The 25,422-nt window shown below is 33.6% G+C and overlaps 1 protein-coding gene across 4 annotated transcripts in view; it reads right to left on the reverse strand.

Moving 5' to 3' along the window:
• Window positions 1-13,343: 13,343 nt before the first annotated feature.
• fubp3 (far upstream element (FUSE) binding protein 3) overlaps window positions 13,344-25,422 on the reverse strand; it is a 44,167-nt gene continuing 32,088 nt past the window's right edge. For 2 of the 4 annotated variants that reach the window (XM_049486289.1, XM_049486280.1), the window contains exons 13-19: window positions 24,569-24,729; window positions 21,263-21,338; window positions 20,121-20,204; window positions 18,316-18,384; window positions 16,369-16,440; window positions 15,800-15,930; window positions 13,344-15,169 (exon numbers count right to left, since the gene is read on the reverse strand). In XM_049486289.1, the coding sequence (XP_049342246.1) occupies window positions 15,161-15,169; window positions 15,800-15,930; window positions 16,369-16,440; window positions 18,316-18,384; window positions 20,121-20,204; window positions 21,263-21,338; window positions 24,569-24,729 (602 nt within the window). In that variant the 3' untranslated portion in view covers window positions 13,344-15,160. The remainder of the gene's footprint in view (window positions 15,170-15,799; window positions 15,931-16,368; window positions 16,441-18,315; window positions 18,385-20,120; window positions 20,205-21,262; window positions 21,339-24,568; window positions 24,730-25,422) is intronic. The other 2 variants (XM_022668808.2, XM_049486292.1) reach the window with 2 other exon arrangements.

A 25,422-nucleotide genomic window follows, 5' to 3' on the forward strand; every position in this document is an offset into this window, starting at 1 on the left:
TGTGTGAGCAGGGATGACCCCGGTTCCTGTGGGAGTCTCTCTCTCTCTCTCTCTCTCTCTCTCTCTCTCTCTCTTTGTGTTATTAAGGAGTGAGCTGAAGGTGGGGAGCTCAGCGTGGAGGCTGGGCTTAAATCTGCAGGAAAGGTGAGTTCAGCTCCACAACACCTGCTTAACTCCACGGGACACCAGCACGAGGGGGGGGGGGGGGGGGGACTTCAAACGATGCTTATTTCTTATTATAATAATAATCAGGCAATGAATTAAATAGCAGATGAAGTGGTTTAATATTAGTGTAGCAATAAATGAGCTGTTTTTATATTAATTGGTCTAATCTCTCTGTTTGTGTTTATGTATGTCTGTTTTTGTTTTGATATGTGTTTGGGGACATGATACTGTATAACAGCACTGTGTGATATGCTTATTATTACTGTACACAACTATTAACAATAAAAACTGCAGCCAAAAAAAACCCCAGAAAAGTCCTCTCTGACTGAAAGGCAATAATTACAATTATTACTATATGCACTATATGCACTATATAATATATGCATTATTAATATACTATACTATATCACTGGACCATTTTATACTTTACTATCTAATCACCATCAGAAAGCCTGTGATTGTTTTAACTGAGTTTATCCTTTCTTTTCTCTCTTTTATTATTTACATTTTTAATCTTCCTACATTTTTTTTTTATTTAGATTCTTATATTTATTTAGATTCTTTGTTTATTATTATTCACTTTATATCACTCTTATCATTTTATTTTATAATTTACTTTTACTTTGATCATTTTTTTCTTTATTTTATATTCTATAAATTATTTACTTTTTATGGGTTAATGTTTTATGGCCATTTTATTTATATTCTCCTATTTTTATATATACATGTATATATTTTCATCTACATTAAATGTATTTATTTAACATTTGTGTTTCTTTTATTTATTATTATTATTATTATTATTATTATTATTATTATTATTATTATTATTATTATTATTATTATTATTCTATTACTATTATAATTGGCTTCATTGTAAATTAGGATCAAGTGAAAATAAATGTGATTTATATATATATATATATATATATATATATAAATTGTAAAAATTATAATTTATAAAAATGTATTTGCATTTGTAAATATACATTAATTCACTAATCTTAATAAATACATGATTAAATAGAAATAAATAAATGTATTGTTTCAAACATATAACCTTAAATAGGTTAACAAGTTAACTTAACTAGACTTTACTTAACCATATAATAATGTTTATTACTGTCATATTTACTATTATTTAGGACCCTTATTATCCTTATAAAATGTTATCAAAAAAATAAAAAATGTATAATTATATAAAATCATATTTAAAAATATGTGGAAACTTTTGTAAGATATTATTATATATATATATATATATATATATATATATATATATATATATAGTTTACATGTAGTATTGTATATACTTCTGGTATAGTAGTATTTATATGTATCTTGCACTTCAGATACAAGGTTTTTGTGTGACAGCAGTGATACATTTATAATACCGTACATTCCTACAGACACATAATCATAAAACTCTGGCTATAACATAAATCCTTACTGCACTCAGTGTAAAATTAGATGTTAACAGAAAGATTAATACAGTAGGTAATTAATTAATTGATTGATTGATTCTGTTCTCAAATTATTATCAACGAAAAATAAATTGTGATAAATAAAATTGATGTATGTTTATTAAATATTAAAATGGTCATATTAAAAATAAAATACGTCCCATCATATACTGTATTAAATAGTACACTTTTCACACTTTTTTATAATCTGACAATTAATTAAATTAAGATGTTTATGTAGTTTAATGTAGTTTATGTTTAATGTAGCACCTCTTGCACCACCACTTTTTTTTACAGTTTATAAACCTGATTTTTTGTTTTGTAACATATATATTTTATATATTTATGTTTTTCCTTAACTGTAACCTGAGGAAAACATTAAAATATAAAATATGACACTTGTACAGTAGCTGTACCCCCCTGTACCCCCCACCTCCCGGGCGATATTCTGCAGATCTGACAGGTAGCTGTAATTGTGGGAGTGATTAAACCGACTAAGACGTGTCAGATTCTCCATGGACTTTATCTGGGGAGCCATGCATAACATTAAACACACACAGGAGGAGCAGAGGAGATCAGGGCCCGGGCTGTGAGCAGCTGCTTTACAGGGGGGGTGTACCCTGCCACCGAAGCCCCCCGCTGCTGTGTGCTGATATTCTCAATGCAGAGCCCAGAGATAGTCTGAATATGATAAATCCTCCAGAGCACAGTCCTCCGGGACGCTCTCAATAGAGCGGCATGAAATCAGCACTGATACACATAAAACACACAAAGCCCCGACAGAAATAATCATTTAGTTCCATCAAACCACCAACACTGATACTGCCCACAGCAGATACACAGTCCCAGAAATAATCAAGATACATCATAACACTATCAATTTATTACCATATAATAACACATTACAGCTTTTTATAGAACAGAGTTATGAGAAATAAACATATATAATAAAACCTGGTATAAATGAATGTAATTTACTTTAAATGTGCATTACATAACATTTTTTTTTATAAAAAAAAATGTTGTTTATTATTATAGGGAATTATTAAAATAATCTATTTATATGATACAGTAGACTGACACAAAAATAACAATAACAAAATAAAAATATGCAGTAAGTTAAAAAGGAAAAAAATAAATAAATAAAATCTTGCAATTTATTTACAAATTTAATCATGGAAATAATGTAATTAATATGCACAATTTTTTTTTCTTTAACAAAAATCACACCTTATTTATATTGATGTTAACAATTCTATAAATGTTACACCATATGTATTTTGCAGGGAATAATTGCGAATAATAAACAACTATTTTTTCTTAAAAAAAAAAAGAAAAAAGAAATTAAAAATACTTAAAACAGGTAGATAAAATAAATTACACATAATATACATTATTATACAATAAAATATATCTTACAGGATACAGGATAACAGGTTTATTAAAAGATATGAAACAATTAATAAAACAACAAATGTATTGTAAATGTGTAAAATAATATAGCAAAGTAGCAAATGTATTCAAATATATCTACTATATTACAGTGTATCCAGTAAAAAAAACATTCATACAAAATATCTACTTTATTAGTGCATCTCAAAAAATTTGAATATCATTAAATATTCCTGCTTCCATCTGCTGACAATTTTTATAGAGATGCGGATTTCATTTTTCAGCAGGACTTGGCACACTGCCCACACTGCCAAAAGTAACAATTGGTCTTAAATTATAATATTCTAATTTTCTGAGACTCTGATTGTTGGGTTTTCATTGGCTGTAAGCCATAATCATTAATCAACAATAAATGAAATAAACGCTTAAAATAGATCACTCTGTATGTAATACATCTATATCATATTTGAGTTTAATATTCTGAACTGAATAACAGAAATAAAGTAAGTTTTTTTGATATTCTCATTTTTTAAAATGCACTAATATGAACTAGCAAACAACATTTCAAACAACACTCCCAAATTCCAAATAAAAATATTGTCATTTAGAGCATTTATTTGCAGAAAATGAGAAATGACTGAAATAACAAAAAAGATGCAGAGCTTTCAGACCTCAAATAATACAAAAAAAAAAACAAGTTCATATTCATAAAGTTTTAAGAGTCAGAAATCAATATTTGGTGGAAAAACCCTGGAGGTTTTTAATCACAGTTTTCATGCATCTTGTCTTACACACTGCTTTTGGATAACTTTATGCTGCTTTACTCCTGGTGTAAAAATTCAAGCAGTTCAGTTTGGTTTGATGGTTTGTGATCATTCTTCTTCCTCTTGATTATATTCCAGAGGTTTTTAATTTGGTAAAATTAGAGAAACTCATCATTTTTAAATGATATAAATGTTTTTCAGAGATGTAGTGTGTGTATTATTACAGAAACATATAGAACATGTTAGAATTAAAGGAATACATGTGAAAAAGAGCCGTTACAAGCTGAACACACACACACACACACACACACACAGGCTCATGCTTTCCCTCTGTATCTGGCCTGTGTGAGCCTGCAGGCGGGTGGCGGCGGCGTGCCCGTGTGTGTCGCAGCTCGCAGGGCCTGAAGGGGTATCAGACTGGGGTCCTGCAGGGTCTGGAGGGTGTGAGCTCGGCCCTGTGGAGATAAGAGCTTTACTCTTCACTCCTCTAACACTCCCAGTTTAAATCCCACAGGCTCGGGGTATTAACCTGAGCGCTGAGTGCAGTGGATTTGTTTTAGTCTCTTTATTTCTGATCTTTGGGTTAGTTTAGTGTGGGATCAGGTTAACAGATCTGGCAGCAGCTTCAGCCCCTGGCACAGATACGTGACTGTGCATTAAAGGATATTGTCTTTTAAACTAAATAATAATCATTATTTATATATTGATTTAGTGTTTTTGCCTATTTTCTGATTATAAATGATCCATCTGACAAGAAAAAAATGTGTATTCTATTATACAGTAACATTATATAATTATCGGGCTGCATGGTGGCTTAGTGGTTAGCGCGTTCGCCTCCCAGCACCGGGGTCTTGGGTTCAAGTCCCTATCTGGGTGAAGTTTCTATGTTTCAGGTAAATTGGTTACTTTAACTTGATATGATGTGTATGTGGGTGTAAAGTGTGTGGTATGTACGCTTGTGTGTGAGTAAATGTGTCTGATGCAGTCCTCCAGGTGGACGGTTGTTTCCGGTTGAGAGTACGCTGTGCACGATTGGCTGCCGCTTCTTACAAGTATGTGGATAAGTGCTGAGTATAAATGGTTGTGTGTAAAACGTGTAAAGTGTAAAGCGTTCTTGGGTTTCTAGAAAGGAGCTATATAAGTTAAGGTTAAACTTAATATACAATATAAAGAACATTTTCTATTAAAGTTGATATAAAGAAAAAAAATGTTTTTTTTTATGTGTGTCACTCATAAATGTTTCAGATCAAACAAACTTAAATATAAGTCAAAGACAACACAAGTTAACACTAAATGTATATGTGACTATCCATTGAAATATATTTTTTGTACAATATTTATTCAATAAAAATGTAAAAAAAAACTTTATTTTTTACAGAGATTTTCCTTTTTTTTGCGTTTATTATTTTTATAGTGTTAAAAATAGTATTTGTTTTGGTAATTTTCCACAGCATGACTGATATAAAGCTTGGATGTGAGAAGTCTCAATCCTATTAAATTTACAATAATCCAGACTATGAAGGAACACATAAGGAATCATGTAGAAACTTAAAAGTGTTAAACAAACCAAAATTGTGTTGAAGCATTTAGATGCTCTTATCTGGGGAGCTGCTGTTAACTTGTGGATTCTGAGGCTGGTAACTCTGACGAACTTATGCTGTACAACAGAGGAAACTCTTGCTCTTCCATTCCTGGGGCGGTCATGATTAGTGCCAGTTCCATCATCATAGAATTTTTGATGGTCTTTTTTACGACTGTACTTAAGAATACTTCCTTTAAAATTTCTTAAAATTGACTTTCGGATTAACTGGCCTTAATTTTTCATAAAGTATTTTTTTTCTTTACTTAGAGTTTGAGCAGTTCTTGCTTCTCATAATCTGGATTAGAACATTATTCAAATAGAGCTATTATTCACTGTATACCTGTAACTGTATAATCTATATAATATTCCTAAATTCTAAATTCCTCTTTTTCTTGTTCTTCGTGAAATACAGTAGGTCTCTCTGAGTTGTATATAATGCTGCTCATGAAACTCTTCCTCAACCTCCATTGTCTGCAGTAGCTAGGTTTACATAGGATCTCCGGTGGATTTGGCATTTTACAGAGACTCTAAGTCTAGGTCAGTCGCTGAACTGCACTTAGCAGAATAAAATGATGGAATGGGTTGGGTTGGGTTGGGTTGGGTAGGGTAGTCGAGTTTAACGCCACATCAGCTCGTCGGCTATTTCGCGGCAGGAAAGGTACTGTCTAATCACAAGGTTCTACGATCTAAGCCATCGCAAGGCAGACAGACACAGACAGACACACAGACACATTCACTCACACACTCACACCTAAGGGGCAATTTCAATCAAGTTCCAATTAGCCTGAACGTGCCGTCTTTGGACTGTGGGAGGAAACCGGAGAACCCGGAGGAAACCCACGCAGACACGGGGAGAACGTGCAAACTCCACACAGAAAGACCCGGGACGCCCCAGCCGGGAATCGAACCCAGGCCGTCTTGCTGTGAGGCGGAAGTGCTACCCACCGCGCCACCGTGCCGCCAAAATGATGGAATGAGACCTTTAAAATAATTAATGAATTTAAGGTGTGGCCAAATTGTTTACATGTTACATGTTTACATGTATTTTCATGCATTATTTTGCAGTTATAATTATGTATCTGTATATAACTGTATTGATAGTGATATATCTAGAACAACAGGTATTTTGTGTAAAATTAAAGGATGTGAAAATGACAGGAAAATAATACTGTTAATTTCATTGTTTTGTAAGTTTCATTAGAATTTCAAGCAAAACAAGTAAGTAAGCAAGTAATCTGTATTTATATAGCACTTTTCCAGAACAACAGTGCTTTACAGACCAAAAAATAAAAATAGATAAAAATAGATAAAATGGTCAAAACAATGACGGCTTAATGTAACAACAATGTAAAAGCGTAAGATTGTGTAGTCTTACCTTTTCAAGATTTTTCAAGAAAAAATACAGAGAAAATACTGTTTTAAAGCAGAATTCCCACAGCTATGAAAGTGTTCAGTGGTTTCGGTGCTGGGGGCTCTAGTTTGCCTGCTGTAACACATCTTTCTCCCTTAGTAAACTGGTTTAGTGGGTGTAGAGCTTGTTTTTGTTTTTAATTCCAGTTTTTTACTGCTATAACACACTAAATACAGCTTAGAAAATGTCTTATAATTTACTTTTTTAAGATGGATTAGGTGGGTTAGGGCACTATACAGTAGGGGTTTATTGATTCAGTATCTGACAAAATTACGTCCAATACGATCCATTAATTAACCTTAATTATCACAAAAATGCCTAACCCTAGAATTTCCTGTGTATATGCCAGTATTCTCATCTTCATAGAATAGAAGAAAATATGAATAGATTAAAGATATTATGGGCTGTAGAGAGATAAATATGCAAATCCCTTCTAATCTTTTATTGAGAAACATTGTTTTTTAAAGCTTTTAATTATTTCCTCACACAATTATAGACAAACTGTAGATTCTCTGGCTTTCTTTGGCTTTTTTTTTACTTAATTTCTTGCTCAAAATTGACCCATCCAACAAGACAAAACACTTTATTATATCATTTTATCATATCTCATATTAAACATTTAATTTTAAAGCTGAAATAAGTGTATTGAGCCTCTGAGTAGGCCAGCTGCCTAAAACGCTGCCTCTATTGTCGGGATATCGCTGGTTCGAATCCCTGTCATGCAGCTTGCCATCAGCTGCCAGAGCCCTGAGAGAGAACAATTGATCTTGCTCTCTCTCTGGGTGGGTAGAGTAGATGGTTTTCTTTCACCTCATCACTCCTAGGGTGATGTGGATCAGCACAAGGCTGCATCTGTGAGCTGATGTATCAGAACCTAGTCACTGCACTTTTCTCCAATTTTTAACAAATCTGTTTACCACCCTGTTATATTTCCTTAGGATTTAACGAGTTATTTTACAAATATACATATACAATTATTATATTTATTCAGTATTTAAGTTTTTGTTTGATTTAAATATAGCACATTATTATTATCAAAATCATTATAAAAGCAGGCTTGTGGACAGTTCTGCTGTTTAAACACAAATCGTAAATTTTGCATCGCTTTAAACTTTTTGTCAGGGCTTTTTATCAGCAACAATTTCAGGAAAATTCTTGAGAAGATGTTGGTAAATGCAGCTGATTGTATTTTGCGTCCCTGGGCCGGAGATTTGAGATTCGACGTGACGACCCTGAGTTAAGCACTGTGTTGAGTGTTGAGATGTGTTGTGGCCCTCCAGGGGACAAACACCTAATCCAGGTAAAGAGGTAAGATCTTCCTTTAGAACTGCTTTTAAAACCAGCACTAATTTAACTTCTAACTTCTTAAGGATGGCCAAGATCAGCCAGATTATACTATATTATATTACTGAGTAAATTCCAGAAAACCTTTTGGAATATAATCAAGAGGAACATGGATGATCACAAGCCATCAAACCAAACTGAACTGCTTGAATTTTTGCACCAGGAGTAAAGCAGCATAAAGTTATCCAAAAGCAGTGTGTAAGACTGGTGGAGGAGAACATGCAGGGACGCATGAAAACAGTGATTAAAAATAATTCTTAAAACTCTTTATGAATATGAACTTGTTTTCTTTTTATTATTTGAGATCTGAAAGCTCTTTTGGGACAAAGGTTGTCTGATGTTAGTTTTAGCCAAACATAAACCTATAAATAGCAAAATCAGAGAAACTGATTCAGACACTAAAGTGGTTTCTTACTTTTTTCCAGAGCTTTATATACTTGAAATACATCTACTTTACTCAAAGTTACATCTGGTTATATTTCACCACTTCACAGATATATAACTGTATAAAGTGCTTTTAAGTATATATGATAAGTATAACCTCTTGAGACCCTGCATCCTCATACGTGGACATTACATTTCATATGGAGACACTGCCCCTACCATCCACTGGTCACATGATGACAGGAATCCCAGTCAAAGGTTTGTACAGCCAGTCCAGACATTAACATGGGCCAGGTAAAGATTCGCCATATTTTTTTAGTAGTTTATTTACTTATTGTAGAAAGCATTTTGTGTAGTTTTGGACTAATTGGGTTCTTCTGAACCCAAACGGAAAGGATCATTTTTACATGTTAAATAAACCACATTTTTTTGTTCTTTTTTTTTTGTTGCTAAAATAACATTGTATAAAGTCAAAGTTTAGATTTTATACTTGTTAGGTCCTACTAATCCCAAATTAAAAATGCACAAGTCTGGGTCTCAGGAGGATAAAGTGTGATAAATAGGCCATACTTAAGAGAAACTCAACTTAAAACTTAAAAAGCGAAAAATAGGTCCAAGCAATCAAATTCAACACCTAAAACCACAGACTTATTATACAGCTTGAATTTTTACAACTAGTTCAATAACCTCTTCTTTTTATTTGGAAACTAATGTGCAAGAAATTGAAATGAAGGCTTTTAGAGGTTGAAGAGGCTGAAGAGGTTAATGGACACCCCGGCCTGCAGAGCTGCACTTCTCCTGCTGTTCACATACATGATGTTTCCCTCAGGCAACACACAGCTAAACACACACTGCATTAGTCCTGCTCGGCTTTTTTTTCTTCTTTTCTCCAGCCTGAAGACTCGAACACACTCTGCTTTCTTTCATTCAGACCTTTCCCCCTCTTCCCTCGCCGTTAAACGATGATTTAATCGTCTCTGCTCTGTGGTACGGCACAGCTGATGACATCGATATTTCATGAGGCTTCAGATTACAGAGCGGGACAGATGTAGCCGGCGATGTTGGAACAATAAGATCAAAGAGCTGAAGTTGGAGATGATCTCTTTTATCTTCTTTTTCATAAAGGACAATAGCAACCATCTTCCCTGCCGCCCCTGCTATAGAAAAGCAAGCCCACCACCATGATGCTGCCACCACCATGTTTTTTTAGTGGGGCTCGTGGGTGTGTTCAGGGTGATGAGCTGTGCTGCTTTTTTACCCCAAACATAAAGTTTTTGCATTGTGGCCAAAAAGCTCGATTTTGGTTTTATCTGACCAGAGCAACTCTTCCACATGTTTGTTGTGTCTCCCAGGTGGCTTGTACCAAACTTTAAATAAGAATTTTATAGATATCTTTGAGAAATGGCTTTCTTCTTGCCACTCTTTCTATGGACAGAGTCTCCCACCTCAGCTGTAGATCTTTGCAGTTCATCCAGAGTGATCATGGGCCTCTTGGCTGCATCTCTGATCAGTCTTTTCCTTGTTTGAGCTGAAAGTTTAGAGCAGGGGTGTCAAAACTACGGCCATTTGCGGCCCGTTTCCTTTTTTGGAGCAGCCCGTGAGGTATGTTAGAAATAGAATGAAAGTTGGCCCGCTGTTAAGCAGGTTTTTATAATGTGAGATTCAAAGTTTGAACGCTAGCCGTCAGAAACGGGCCAAAAGAGTCTAAAAGCGGAGAGGGTGCGCATTTCTAGCACAGAAAAACGGGCCAAAGAGTCTAAAAGCGGAGAGGGTGCGCATTTCTAGCGCAGTAAAACGGGCCAAAGAGTCTAAAAGTGGAGAGGGTGCGCATTTCTAGCGCAGTAAAACGGGGCAAAAGAGTCTAAAAGTTGCCGTAATTAAGGAGTTTAATATTAAGAGACATCATGAAATGAAACATCAATTTGAAAATTCTTAGTTTACACAACACTGTCAGAGATAAAGATAGTAAGTCAAGTAAAATGGTGTGTAAATGAAAGTAATCAGGAAAATGTATTATTTAAAGTGGTATATTTCATTATTTGTTTTATTGTAGAGTCTGTGGCCCGTGGCCCCCAACAAAAAAAGTTTGGACATCCCTGATTTAGAGGGACGGCCGGGTCTTGGTAGATTAGCAGTGGTCTGATACTTCTTCCATTTCAATATGATCACTTGCACACGGTGCTCCTTGAGATGTTTAAAGCTTGGGAAATCTTTTTGTATCCAAATCCGGCTTTAAACTTCTCTACAACAGCATCTCGGACCTGCCTGGTGTGTTTTTCCTTGGTCTTCATGATGCTCTCTGCGCTTTAATTTAAATGTTATATAAGACAAATTGGTACTTTTGGCAGTGTGGGCAGTTTGCCAGGTCCTGCTGGAAGATAAAATCCGCAGCTCGAAACAAAAGTTCAGCAGAGGGAAGCATGTAGTGCTGTAAGATTTTCCAGGAAAACACTGCACTTTACCATCCTTTACAGCTACAGGGTTCATACAGTTTTTAACCAATACATTTCCATAACTTTTCCATGAACGTATGATTTCTAAAACACTAGTGCAGACATAGACGGTAAAAACACTTAAAACTTATCAACTATAATCCAAATTGATTACAGTAAGCGTAAATTAAATTTAATAAAAAAAGACACAGTCTTCAATAATAAAATGTGTCAGATCCTGAGAGCTCCATTGTGTTGGGCTAAATTACTGAATTACTGTAACTCTAAGCTGATGTATTTGTTAGCTTAAAATAGCTTTTCTCCATCAATAAATGAAAACACAAATGTTTGTAGAGCAAATTTCCATGACTTTTCCAAAACGTTTTGGGTATTTTATATTTTTCACAACTTATCCAGACCTGGAAATTTCTATTTTTTTTTTTTTAATTCCATGACTTTTCCAGGTTTTTCATGACTGTACGAACCCTGAGCTATAACAGCCTCAATTCCTTTTGGAAGGCTTTCCACAAGCTTTAGGAGTGTGTTTATGGGAATTTTTAACCATTCTTCCAGAAGCGTATTAGTAAGGTCAGACACTGATGTTAGACTAGAAAGCCTAAAGGTGATCTATTATCAGGTTGAGGTCAGGACTCTGTGCAGGCCAGTCAAGTTCTTCCACAAGAAACTCTTAAACATGCTTTGTGTATTGGTTTGCAGTCATGTTGGAACTAGAATGGGCCTTCTCCAAACTGTTTCCACAAAGTTGGGAGCATAAAATGATCAGAAAATCTCTTGGTCTGCTGAAGCATTAAGAGTACCCATTACTGGAACGTTAAAAAAAAAATAAAAATCTACGTAATAATGATCCCCCCTCAGCCAAACTTTACACTTGGCACAATGCAGTTAGACAAGTACTGTTCTCCTGGTAACTGTGGCAACTCCAGACATTCGGACATTCATTATTATTGCCATTTATTTTTGTGATGTGAGCATGAACAGAATATGAGTATAACCAATAGGTAATATCGTCTCACTACCAAACAGGAAGCAGCTGTAACTTTATTTATTTAACCAGGGTTGTGTATACACTCTGCAATCTTTCTTTTAGAGAAAACTGATTCAAAAACTCCACATCCATTAAAGGAGAACTGTTAAAGGTGTGGAATTGACTTTGGATTTAATAAAACATGACAAAAAAAAAAGTACTTACCTGTGTTGAATAGCACACCTCCGCTCTCCCACAGCTTTCTGAGATTTCTGAGTAATTTGGTGTTTTTTTTGCCCAGCACTCTTTACAACCGCCGCCTTGGGACATACTTTGCCCCTATAAATCGCTTTTTCCACTGTTATCCAGTCTCAAAGTAGCTCCACACCTCATTGGTAGAATCTGGAGAGCCCTGACATTTAAAACGAGGCATTAATAACTTAAAAAAAGAAGCTTACAAGCTTATTAAAAACCACTGTTTACATACCGTGCCGCTAGCCTTTAGCTCTGGGCGCCACTATTACTGTACTGATAATGAGCATAGACATATATACATAGACACTGCATAGTCTTCCTCCTAGCATAGCAGCCAGCGCCCAATGTACATGTAATTATATCCAATTTATTCATTTATACACTTTTGTTAATGCCATATCTCATACGTCTTTGGCATATTAATAATTAATAAAGGTAAGTACTTATTAGGTTTTACTACACCCAGTCAATTTTACACTGTAGTTCTCCTTTAAGGATCAGTGTAGATGGAATATGCATAACACTTTAAATATTTATTTAAAAAAAAATAAAATGGCAAAAAATTATATTTGACAATGTATTCCTTAATTTCAGTCCTATAATATATAAGATTACTCCAATATCAATATGAACAATATACAAACCAAAGAAATACTGGTAAGAATGATGACCATAGATGACTGCACCTATAAACTTCCTAAAAAAATATTTTACCAATTCATGCTGTAACTAATATATAGAGAAAGATCAGAAATGTGTTTAAATAGAAAGTCATTAAAACATTTATCCCAAGAAATGATACTGAATGATGCTCAGTGTTAAATGTATTAGTCATATATTTCTGGTCTATATTATTTTAAATGTTTAATGAATCATAAATGTCAAACTACACCAGTTGTCCAAGCTTTTTGCATGAATGCAGCATTATATACTGCCTTTCTGCGGAATATATAAAATGTTCTTTGTGTAACAAAATGAAGTAAATATTGAATTATTCTTCCAAAGCCTTTTTGTTAAAACTATATGGATACACTCTTAATTTTGATTAAAAAAAAAATGATGTTTTTTTTTTATTAATAAAGTTATATATTAGATTTTAGTGCAAACCTTCAACACATCGTAACGTCTTGACTAGATGAATAATAAACTTTACATATTACCACAGGTAACTTGCATGCCATTTATTTCAGCTGTTAAAGGTTATAATAAAGGAGCATAGAAAATATAGTTCTTCTTTACACACCACAAACAATACAAAGCGCTGTAGTACATACATCACATCTCCACACGGTACGAGAAAAGACCCGCAGACCGCCCGGATCGACGGAGCGGATACACCAACCGGAATGTGATACAGAAAACCCGAAGAACAAAAAAAAGAAAAAGAAAAAAGAACGGGAAAAAATCAGATCAGAAAATAAAGAAAAACACAAAAAGTAGTCTTTTGATGTTTTTAATACACAGTTACCTGTACACATGAAGAAGAAGGAAAAAAAAAATAAAACAAAAACACTAAAATTAAACATTTGAAATTATAATATCCCTTTTCATTAAGCAATGAAGTTAATACTAGATTCAATTTCGTAACTAATCATTCATACATATATTAGATCACACAGAGTAGAAAGAAAAAATAATTACTTAAAAAGTTATTAGCATCGGACTATACACGAGTCCACAGTGTGTACTGGTTGGGGCATCGGGGGAGCTGGGTGGTACCAAATAAGACAACTTTGATCTTAATACTTAGAATATAAAAAACTACAATTAATTAATACACAGATAGGAATCTGGAGGCTTAGCAGTCTTGAATGGTTTAAGTACAGAACATACATAAAAACCTATCATCTCTCATTTTGTCCATATATGAAGATGCAACATCAAATTTCAAATTACACATTCACGATCTTTGAAAAATTTCAGTATGAAAAACAGAACAGAAAAACAGGGACAGTTTTCCTGCCAAAAATGACTCCATGAAAAAGAGAGAAAAAAAAACTTCTTTGATTTAATTATATATATATATTTATATATATTTAAATAACGTATTTAGTCAAGTATCTGAGTGTACATACATAGTTTTACAAGATAGCAAAGGCAATAAACTCACAATATGCAAGACCCCCCCCTTTTCCCATATCAGATCAAGGTAATAAAAAAATTATCCATTAACATTTCCATATGCCTAAAAAAAAAATAACTCTAAGAACTACAAGTTAAACGTCTGTCAAAATATTAGAGAAATCCATCTTTGTTTCAAATATGAAATAAGATATTGCACCTTTTTTTTAAACCAGAGTACAATAAAATGACAATGAAAAACAGAATACAAAACACAAGAGGAATTAAATTAGGAATTGACTGCCATCTGCCAACATCACTCACCGTATATTTGTGTAACAAAAAGAACATTTTTTTCCTGTAACAAAACATCACAGTTTTATCATCTCACTGAATTAAAATTGCTTTATGTAAAAGGAAAAAAACAAAAAAAGAAAGAAAAAACATCTCGTTTTGTACACATTCTTAAAACATTTTATGACAAGAACAAAACAAAAATGGATTCAAGACTGCTAAGCCCATAATTACGATTTTATTGCAACAGAACTAGAAAAAATAGATTATATTGCGATTGCTGAAATGTTACAATTCCGGGGTTCGTTTTGGCGAATTCATGTGAGAATTAAAAAGGAAGAATAGAAAAAACAAAAACAGCTCTGGTCCAAAAAGGATCCCGGAAATTGTTCATTCAAATAAATGGTGTACACAAGTATTTAGTAACAATTTTTTACGTTCCTGATTTAGAAATATTTCTTTTTTTTTTTTTAATTGTATAAGTCATTCTACAGCTAGTGTTTCTCACTAAGAAAAAAAAAACGTAAAAGTCTTCAAGGCGTTGCAAATCTAGAAACCTCTGTTACAAAAGGTTTGTTTCATCTTCTCAATCAATCATTCAAAAATCTTCAACTAAAGGGTATCTGCTCTAATGATCCTGCAACAGAGAAAAAGAAAAACAGGAAATTAATTCTAGACTAATAACAGTGTTCCGGTAATGTTTGTTTGGGTTTTGTGCCATATCAGCAACATGTTGGCTATTTTATGGCATCAACAATGTTCATAATTTGAGCATCACAGACTTAAATCATGGTCTTTATATGATGGACTTTTATGATGGAAAATTAAGTATTTTAGTTGGTGGAATCTTTTTTGAAACAGTTCTTTTACATTTGTAACCCTGTAAAAGTTATTTTTGGTGGTTAAAAGTGCAGCACAGTCTACTAAGATGTCTTTAATAGTTTGAGGAGTATCACAGAAGTGGCTGAAGGCTGGAGTCTGTTCACCAATCAGGAGGAGGCGATGGGTAAGAGCAGTATGTCCAATTTGGCACCTAGTCATGATTGTCTGATCTTGTCTATTAAGGAAGTCCATATTGCATTTAATATTAATGATTGGTGATATTTCATACAGTTTACTTTGTGGATTTTCCAGTTATGTAAAATGTATCCTTAAACAGGATCAATATTTTAGAAGTGTAAAATCCATCCAAAAATATAGCAGGTAAAATCTGCATTTAAAACAGCGTTTTTAATGGCCGATTTCCCAATGAAATGTGTTTGTGTACCTGAAGGCCGGGAGCCTGCGTCTGCTGCGCCCCCTGGCCGTAATAAGCCCCCTGTTGTCTGTAATACTCCACCCAGGCAGCGCTATAGTCTGGAGGGGAGCTCTGCTGGGACCCTGGAGCTGCAGCCTGACCTGAGAGAACCAGAAATAACAAACGTTAAAAAAAAAAGAATAATCAGTGCTAATAACATCGATCGTAATGTTATGGTTGATTTGGTGTTTGGTGTGTATATGATGCATTTTCATTTTATTTTGTTCGACAAAGATAATCAGTTAGGTTGATGCTGCATATGCAGGTGCATCTCAAAAAATAATATCATCATCAAGAATATCATTGAAAAGTTACTTTATTTCAGTGATTCAGTTCAAAATGTGAAACTATTATATTATATAGATGTATTAAACACAGAGTGATCTATTTTAAGCATATCAGGGACTGATATTTACTGTATAACTGGTGAATTTCAGCTTCTGCATCAGTGTGTCTGAGGTAAACTACAGGAATACATCAAGACTCTGGATTATTATTATTCTTTTAAAGTGCAGAAGATGGAATATAGAGACTCTTACTCTGCTTCTTGTAATATTCCTCCCACGCTTTGCTGTAGTCAGGAGCAGTACTCTGGGCTTGGCTCTGCTGACCTAAAAACACATACACATTTTAATATTTATACTTCTGCAGCTATAATATTAATAATAATAATAATAATAATAATAATAATAATAATAATAAAAAAAAAATAATAATAATAATCCAGGTCCTCGCTGTAAGGTGTATTTAACCCTTGTGTGGTGTTCGGGTCTGTGGGACCCGTTTTCATTTTTCATCAAATGATGCTAAAAAAATATTTTTTCTAACTCAAACTCATTGGCATTGGCTCTTTTTTTGTGAAAAACATATATCAAAACACATTTTCGATAAACACACACTGTACACCCCCCACCGCCCCCCTAACCATTTATATTACATTTTATTACATGTTTGGCCAAGGGCTAATAAACATTGCTTCATTTGTAAATTTGAAGCTAAACAAATGTTCTACTCATATCTTGAGTTTAATTCATTTTCTTTGACATTTTATTAAAAAACTAATAAAAAAAAAAGTAGCACTTTTTGAAAGAAATGTAACATAAGAAAGGTAAAGGGCAAATATTAACCATGTAAGCTGTTTATATTGCTTGCAATTTAGGTGAAGCAAGCATGTGTAAAGCATTTTAATGTAAAATTGCTTAATTTTGCTGAATTAAATACAAGTAACAAAGTAAACGAGTAACAAAAATATGAACACCACACAAGGGTTAAACCAATTGCTTCTAAATGAAGCAGCACAGCAAATTTGGGAGTAGGCAAAGTGCTTCTCCCAACGGAATGAACGCAGCACACCATCCAAAAGTAAAACAAGCAACCGTCCCTGGCACATCTTCAAACCGTGTACCAGGTTCTCTATGCACAAACATTTTATTTTTTGCATATTAATGAGAAAAGATCATCATTTTATAGAAAGCTGGCACTTATTTAAAAGCTTTGATTTGCAACTCAAGCCCAATGGGGGGAAAAGTCTTTACTTAATAGCATATTACATTGTACTTGTTTTCTATTTTGTAAGTTTTATCAAAAAGGGCACCATTTTATTTCTTTCTATTTGTTTTTAAGGGTGTTTATTTATTTATTTATTTATTTATTTTTAAGTTTAAGGGTGCATTGTGTCAGTACCTAAACTATGTTTAGCTTTCGAAAAGTTACTGGATGTTCTCACTGTTTACAATTGTTTTTTTGCTTGTTTCTGGTTGCACTTTAACCACAAAGGGGAAATGTAAGTGAAAACAAATTAAATAAGAACTATTTTTTAACCATTTCTTTATCATCTTTAATTTGATTTTTAGTTGGGCCAAAAAATCTTTTTAAATCGAAAATCGGATTAAAAAAAAAAAAAAAAAAATAAAAAAAAAAATAAATATATATATATATAATATATATATATATATATATATATATATATATATATATATATATATATATATATATAAATATAAATATATATATATATATATATATATATATATATATATATATATATATATATATATATATATATAATATATATATAATATATATATAATATATATATATATATATATATATATAGCCCCGCTCTACTTGTACAAAAGAAGAAGCAGAAGAAATTCATACTATTCTTTTTTTCTATTACATACTGTATATACAAAAAAGTAGATTATATCATTTATTGTACCCCAACAACTGGATACACAGTGCATTATTAATAGTCAAACAAAATATGCATTTTATTTTGAGACATGTATATTGAAAGAAAAAGAATTTTAATTATTTCCCCCAGATATATAAGGCCTTAATATTAATAATTTAGCACCACTATTGTTATACTTAACATTTTTCAAATGCATCTCAAACTAAACCACTGAATTTAAAAAACAGGTCTCTGCTGGTCACAGCGGTACTGAGTACAGTGAGTGTAGGACAGGTAGACAGAAACTTGCCTAGCTTCTTATAATACTGCTCCCACGCTTTGGAATAGTCCATCTGGCCTGTCTGCGATCCATTATGACCTGGAATCAGAAACCACGTTAAAACACGAATCCGCAGCGAGAGGAAACCGAGTGATGAAACTCTGGGAACCAAGGACTTCCTTTCTCTCTGGTTTTCTCTGAAGTCATGTGCTGTTTACAACCAGAGCAGCGTGATTCATCTAGGTCAGTCTCGTGCACACAATCGCAGGAATCTCCTATTACTTTATTACACACTATATAAAACATATAGAAATATAAATACACTAGTGCATCTCAAATTTATTGAAAAAGTTACTTTATTTCAGTAATTCAGTTGAAAATGTGAAATGTATATACGATATAGATGCATTACACAGAGTGATCTATTTTAAGTGTTTATTTCTTTTATTGTTGATTATGGCTTACAGCCAATGAAAACCCACCCAAAAATGATTATAATATAAGACCAATTGGTACTTTTGCTAGTGTGAGCAGTGTGCCAGGTCCTGCTGGAAAATGAAATCCACATCTCCATGATTTTCTGGGAAAACACTGCACTGATTTTAGACTTAAGACAGTGGACCAACACCAGCAGATGACATGGATCTTCATGCTTCTCTCCTTTGGGTTTTTATTGGCTGTAAGCCATAATCATCAACAATAAAAAGAAATGAAAACTTAAAATAGATTACTCTGTGTTTAATATATATATATAATATGAGTTAAAATATGAGGCAGATATGAAATATGATTTTGAAATTAATTACCGAAATAAAGTAACTTTTCAATGATATTAATTTTTTTTTAGATGAACTAGTATATAAAAACATGCTTAAATCACAGGCCATTGCAAAATTGAGCCATCTAACTGAACACAGCATTATTATACTGAGTACGAAGGCCTTCCCAAACAAAAAGTCATATATATATATATATATATATATTGCAGGAAAGCATGCCAACTAAATAAATAAATAAATAATAATTTTGTATTCATTTCTAATCTTACCAGATTTTTAATCAATCTGGATGATCAACTACCCAGTAAACTCTTCATATAAAGCCCACCCAACCCATTAAATCCCACCCCAAAAAAAGAGGAGTGGGGTGTTGAACCATTTCTAAATGGAATCAAAGAATAGTAGTTTTTTCACCCTCGGATCCACTAAAACTGGTGCAAACCAAAACAAAATCAGATCAAAAACCAAAAGTTATTTTGGTAGAAAAGCACCAGATCCCCAGCTCTGGTACATCAGCTAAGAGATGTCTATTCTCCTACTGTATTCTCTAAGAGAGAGAATGACCAACTGTACTCTCTCGGACTCCGGCTGCTGATGGAGAAGCAGCATGACCCAGTATTCTTTGTAATGATGAGAGGCTTAATAAAATTATTGACTTCTCAGACAATAAATTGACATGAATTTGGCTATCAAATAAAATTGTTTACTTGGAAAGAAAAGGCCATTTCAGAATTTGTTTAATTTATTTGGAACATTTAAACTTTTTTTAAATATTTTATATTCCAATCCAAACATCTAAAAATGCTTAAAAATTAACAATGCATTGCTCTTTAATAAGATATAAATTGCAAGATAAGCACTTTTTGGACAATATATTTTCTAGAAACAATTGCCATAAATGATTGTTATGACTGTCCCACATATGGGTTCTATCTCTGAATCGTTCACCAGCACATTTTAATATACTGCAGGATTTAGCCTTTACAATAAGCAGCTCTGTACAGACCCAGACATGTACATATATGTATATGTGGACAGAACTGGTTGTGTACTCACTGGGGTCCTGCTGGCCCTGAGGCTGCCATGTCTGGTACGTGGGACCCCATCCTCCGGTCATGAAAGTCTGCGGTCCACTAGAAGACCAAAAAAAATAAAGACAGAGCAATTAGTAAAACCCAACAAAACATCAGATATTACTGGGCATGGGTGACCTGGCAAAGCTAGAACACTGAATAATTGATTTTCACTATAAAAAATTGTTTACACTTGTGAACTAAAGTGTCTTTACAGGTTTAGTGCACTCCGAATCACACCAGTTTCAGGGGCCTTAAAACTGAACCCTGAGGGACTACACAAAATATGCTACACTGACCAAAAAATCATTTAAAAAGAAGTTTCAGCTTTGAAATTAAGAACAGAATAATAAACAGAATTATTATAACAGGGTTCAAAAGGTTAAGATGGACAATTCCCCAGCAAAACAGCAACGCAACGGTTCTGAAAAGCTATGGAAAAACAGTGCTTATATTAAGGGAGGAAGAAAATGTTGACGTATAGAAAATTTTCAATATTATCTTTTGCAATTCTATATTCATTTTTATATTAAATAGTTGAAAAAAAAAGTGTGAACAAAGTATAATGTTGCTATCTGCCCATCAGTCTTCAGATCCACTGATCTAGTAAGATACAAAGTGAGCGTGGTATGTTTTTATATGACTATAGTTTTCTGAAAAAAAGTACTGTGACATACTTCAATATACCTAATTTTTTGTACTATACGGTGCATTTAAAATCCTTTAATTTTCCCAAAAATCATCAGTGCGCCTTATAATCCGGTGCTATTAATAAGCAGTAAAGCCACTCCGCTGAAGTACAACGTTATACAGGAGTTTCAGTTTAGTTCTCCAGCACAGAGACTGGAGCAGTATTAGCATTAGCCGCTAACCGCTATTTTCCCGTTCAGAGAGGAGTATCATCAGCCTGCAACCTGCTGCTATTCCTAGCTAGCACTGCTGGAGCAGCATTAGTGCTGTCTGTCGGCATTAGCCACTAATGCTAGCACTCCAGCCTTAGCACTTGAGAAATTCTAGAATCAAAGCTTACCTAAAATAAAACAGAATGCTTTGATCACTTGCCAAAGTATCGATAACCAATCATATTAAACACCTAATTCTACGACACTTAAAAAGACAATACTCACTTCTGGTGTGGGGTCGCAGGTCCTTGGGTGAAAGGACTGAGCCCGAAACTGCTGCTGCCCCCCAGTCCAGAGGCCTGCGAGAAGAGCACAGAGCCAGAGTGAATGAGTAAACCAGGCAAGATCGAAGGTCAAACGGGTCCTAACGCACCCCATTAAGCACTGCTGATTGATTGATAGTGGGGAGGATAAACCTCTCGCTTTGACCAGAGACGCCAGAGCACCCCAAAACAATAGCACTGGAGACAAATTAAGACCACCTACTAGATAGATGCTGGTGGTGGTGGTGTATAAGGTGTTTGTGTGTGTTGTGTTGCTACGACTGAGTGGATCAGATACAGCAGCAGTGCTGCTGGAGTTTTTAAACATCTCAAATGTCACTGCTGGACTGAGAATAGTCCACCAAAAGCAGGAAGATCTACAAGGTGGAGCAGCTAAAGGTAGAGAAGAGTGTTTAAAAACTCCAGCAGCACTGCTGCATCTGATCCACTCACTGTACCACCAGCACACAACTGGGCTATATACATATATATATTTTCTTGTGGACAATACATCCTCCCAGAAATTACTGAGATAAAACATTTTGTTGTTTTAAGACCATTAAATGTCTGACACAATGATAATAGAAAAGCATAAAGATATAGCATTTTAAAGACACCATTTTAATTAAATCACACATTAGGAAATATTTACATTATTCTTAACCTACTGCTGTCCACACTGTGTATGGAGTCACAGTTATTGACGCATTGATCATTAACTGACTAAATTACTGTTCAATAGAAAATATGATTATTAAATATTACCGATGTCATGTACATTTATTGTGCAATAAATCGATAATATAATTATCGTGACAGACCTAGTTTTAACATTTATTTAACTAATTGGTCCTTACTTTGTCTGGCCACAGCTTTAAACCCTCTTTTTAAAATCAACAGGTTAAAAAAATGAGATATATAAAAAATAATATATAAAATATATAATAAAATATAAAAAATATATAATAAATACATATCATATACATATCAAAAAATAAAGTAGTGCATACAGTGTTGGTCAACCTTAGTAATGAGGACAGCATCACTTGGTCCTTTTCCAACATTCAATAAATACATCAGCAAATATTGGTTTGCAATATTGGCCAAATTGGATAATGCAGATGATTCTATAAACAGCAATAAATCATCCGATACTAGGTCTGTCATAATAAGATATTTTTAGTGGATGATATATCTCAAAATTATTGCGAAAAACAATATTGTCACTTAAAGACCATTAAAAGCCTCTGACATAATAATAGCATAACAAAGCACTTACACCCCTTTGAAGATAATTTAATGAATCACAATTTGGGAAATATATACTTTTTTCTTTACCTACTGCAGTAGGCAGTCCACACTGGACTTATGACTGGCTAAAATACTGTTTGTAGTTATATTTGTGAACAAACAAAAATAAATACAATAAACATACAATATATAATAGAATACATCACAAATAGCAAATATTTTTAAGGTCACAGCTTTTTTTTTGCATAATAAATAAATGTTATTATCGTGACCTGTCTAAGCACAACACACTAAAAACACACCATCACCACCATGCCAATCAGTCTCACCCCAGTACTGAGAATAATAACCCACACCCCAAACAACAACAGCTACAGTATAGTGGTCCTGAAGATTGAAGAACAGAAGAACTACAGTCTGTATTAATAAAAACGAATTATAAAGTGTGCAATATGTTCAGCAGTGGAGCTAAAAAACTTAAATAAAGGGTGTAGAAACAAGAGGATGGTCATAATTATATGCCTGACTAGTCTATATTGTAATTAATAAATTAGTATATTCCATAAATCAACGCAGCTTCATCACTACCTTCAGATTGCTACAATTTTACACGCATATTAAAACACCGGTAAACTGCTTTTATCTGCCTCTTTAAATCTTAACTGGCATCAATCTACTCGAACCACGCTGTGAAAAAGAAAAAAAAAAGCCACATCCTGACTCTAGCAAGTTTTCGATTTCACTCTGCTGCCTAAATTTAACACTGACCCAACATGCAAATCATTTTACTGTGAAAACTGATGTATTCTACACGTGGAGCTACAGCTCTACATCAGCTACATCAAACAGGTGCTACATTTCAACAAAGACATTTTTCACAGTTCATTATACCAGGCCGGTGAATCTGGGTTAAGGCAGAATTTAAGACATGCTGATATTGAGGTCACATTTTGTAATTTACAGCCATTTAAAACTTGAATGCTAACAAAATGTAAGGAAATTAGTGTGTTTTATTGCCATAATAGATTTTACGCATTAAAAATCACTGGGTTTGATGCACTACTATTCCATAGTATATATGCATAGTTTAAATGCATAGTATAATATGTGTGTGTGTGTGTGTGTATATATATATATATATATATAATAAAAATATATAATAGTTTTTTTACAGGTAAACCTAGTTTTGAACCATTTCTTTGTCACCTCTGGTTTAATTGTTACTAATGGAAAAAAAAAAAAAAAAGAATTAGGCCATAATTGCCCTCATAATGTGTGTCAATTTTTCTAATTAGGTAAATGCAGATAATCAGGTACGTACTAACTACAGATTACGGAGTTAATATCCAGCTCTCCTTATTAGATGTCTTAATCAGATTTCTAAGCCTTAATTTATTCTAAGTGAGAGTGCCATTTACAGCAGAGACGCAAAATGATATCAAATTTAAATTGTATCAGTCGATTTTTTAATAAATCATGATTTCAATATTTTTAACAAATACTTTCTGATGTATTTATTGTTTGGAGGCAAAGGACCAAGTGCTACTTAAAAAAAAAAAAAACATTAAAAATGTTATTTGTATTAGTTTTAATAGATGTATTGTTTGATTTAACCTGTTGATTTAAAAGAGAGAGCTGTGAAAGATGTAAAAGCTGTGTCCAGTTTATGGAAGGTGCATTTAGCTAAATAAATGTATATAGACTAATTTCTCAGGTGAAACAGTCCATTTTACTGTTTGTATAGAGTTGGTTTAAAGCTAAAATGTAAGGTGTATAATTGTTGCATTTATTTCTAAAATTATACTGGGGTGTGGAGTCTCTCTGCATCGGCATCGACCCAGAATTCCCATATTGGTTCATCTTTAGTTTAAATGACCTCTTAAATAATCAGAAAACTAAATAATCAGAATAATAATCAGATAAATCAGAACACGAATGGATTAGTGAGTTAATAAAAATCTGCTAATTATCCTAATAACGTATAATGTATAATTATGCAAAATGCAAATCCATACCCCGATCTTCTCGTCGATGAGCTGTCTGGCCATGTCTATCTGCTGCGGGGTGCCTCTGATGCAGAAGATGCGGACGTTGGGGTCGGTGTTGGGAGGAGGATTCCTCTGCAGCTCCACGTGAGCTCCAGACTGCTGGTTGATGTTCTTAATAGTCTCTCCACCTGAGGAACACACATACAGAGACACAGTTATAGAAACACTTCTAGTTTACGTTATACTTACACGCTGTGAAAAGTATTAATCATCTGTAACCTTAGAAAGAACTTTAGGATATTTTGTCACTTCAAAGTAAAGATTTTTACTTTATCTGTATTTTAATTGGTCCGTGTTGTGTACAGAGAGAAAAAAAATATATATAATTAATACATTTTCTGATGCTTTTCTTTATTGCTTATCCATTAGGTCTAACAGTGTGCACGGTCCAGAGAAGTCTGCTGAAAGAGCCGCTCTAAAGCCGAACAGGAGGAGCTACAGTTATAGATTATATATCTGAGCCCAGCAGCCGGGAAATATAATGTGAAACAACTGGAACAAGGGGTTAAAGCTATTATATCTATATTAACTATGTACATTATACATTTATTATAAATTTGTAGTAGATTTGTAATAAAAATTCAGATGTTTTTGCTAACAATCTGCATTTTACAGTCTGCTTTTCGCAAGGTAGTTTGCACACTTTCATTGTTTTTATTTTATTCTTTTCCAGTAATCGCACAACTTACACTAATAAATGCTGCCTTTATTTGCCTTGGTCATCTGATTATTTGTTCATGAGTCTTTTTGTGTCTAGTGCTTTCCTGTATATGAGAGCTGCAAGAGCTAGATTTTAGAAAAATGCAACAGGAATTTTTGGG

This window comes from Astyanax mexicanus, chromosome 1 (genome assembly GCF_023375975.1).
Source record: "Astyanax mexicanus isolate ESR-SI-001 chromosome 1, AstMex3_surface, whole genome shotgun sequence".
Classification (NCBI taxonomy): Eukaryota; Metazoa; Chordata; class Actinopteri; order Characiformes; family Acestrorhamphidae; genus Astyanax; species Astyanax mexicanus.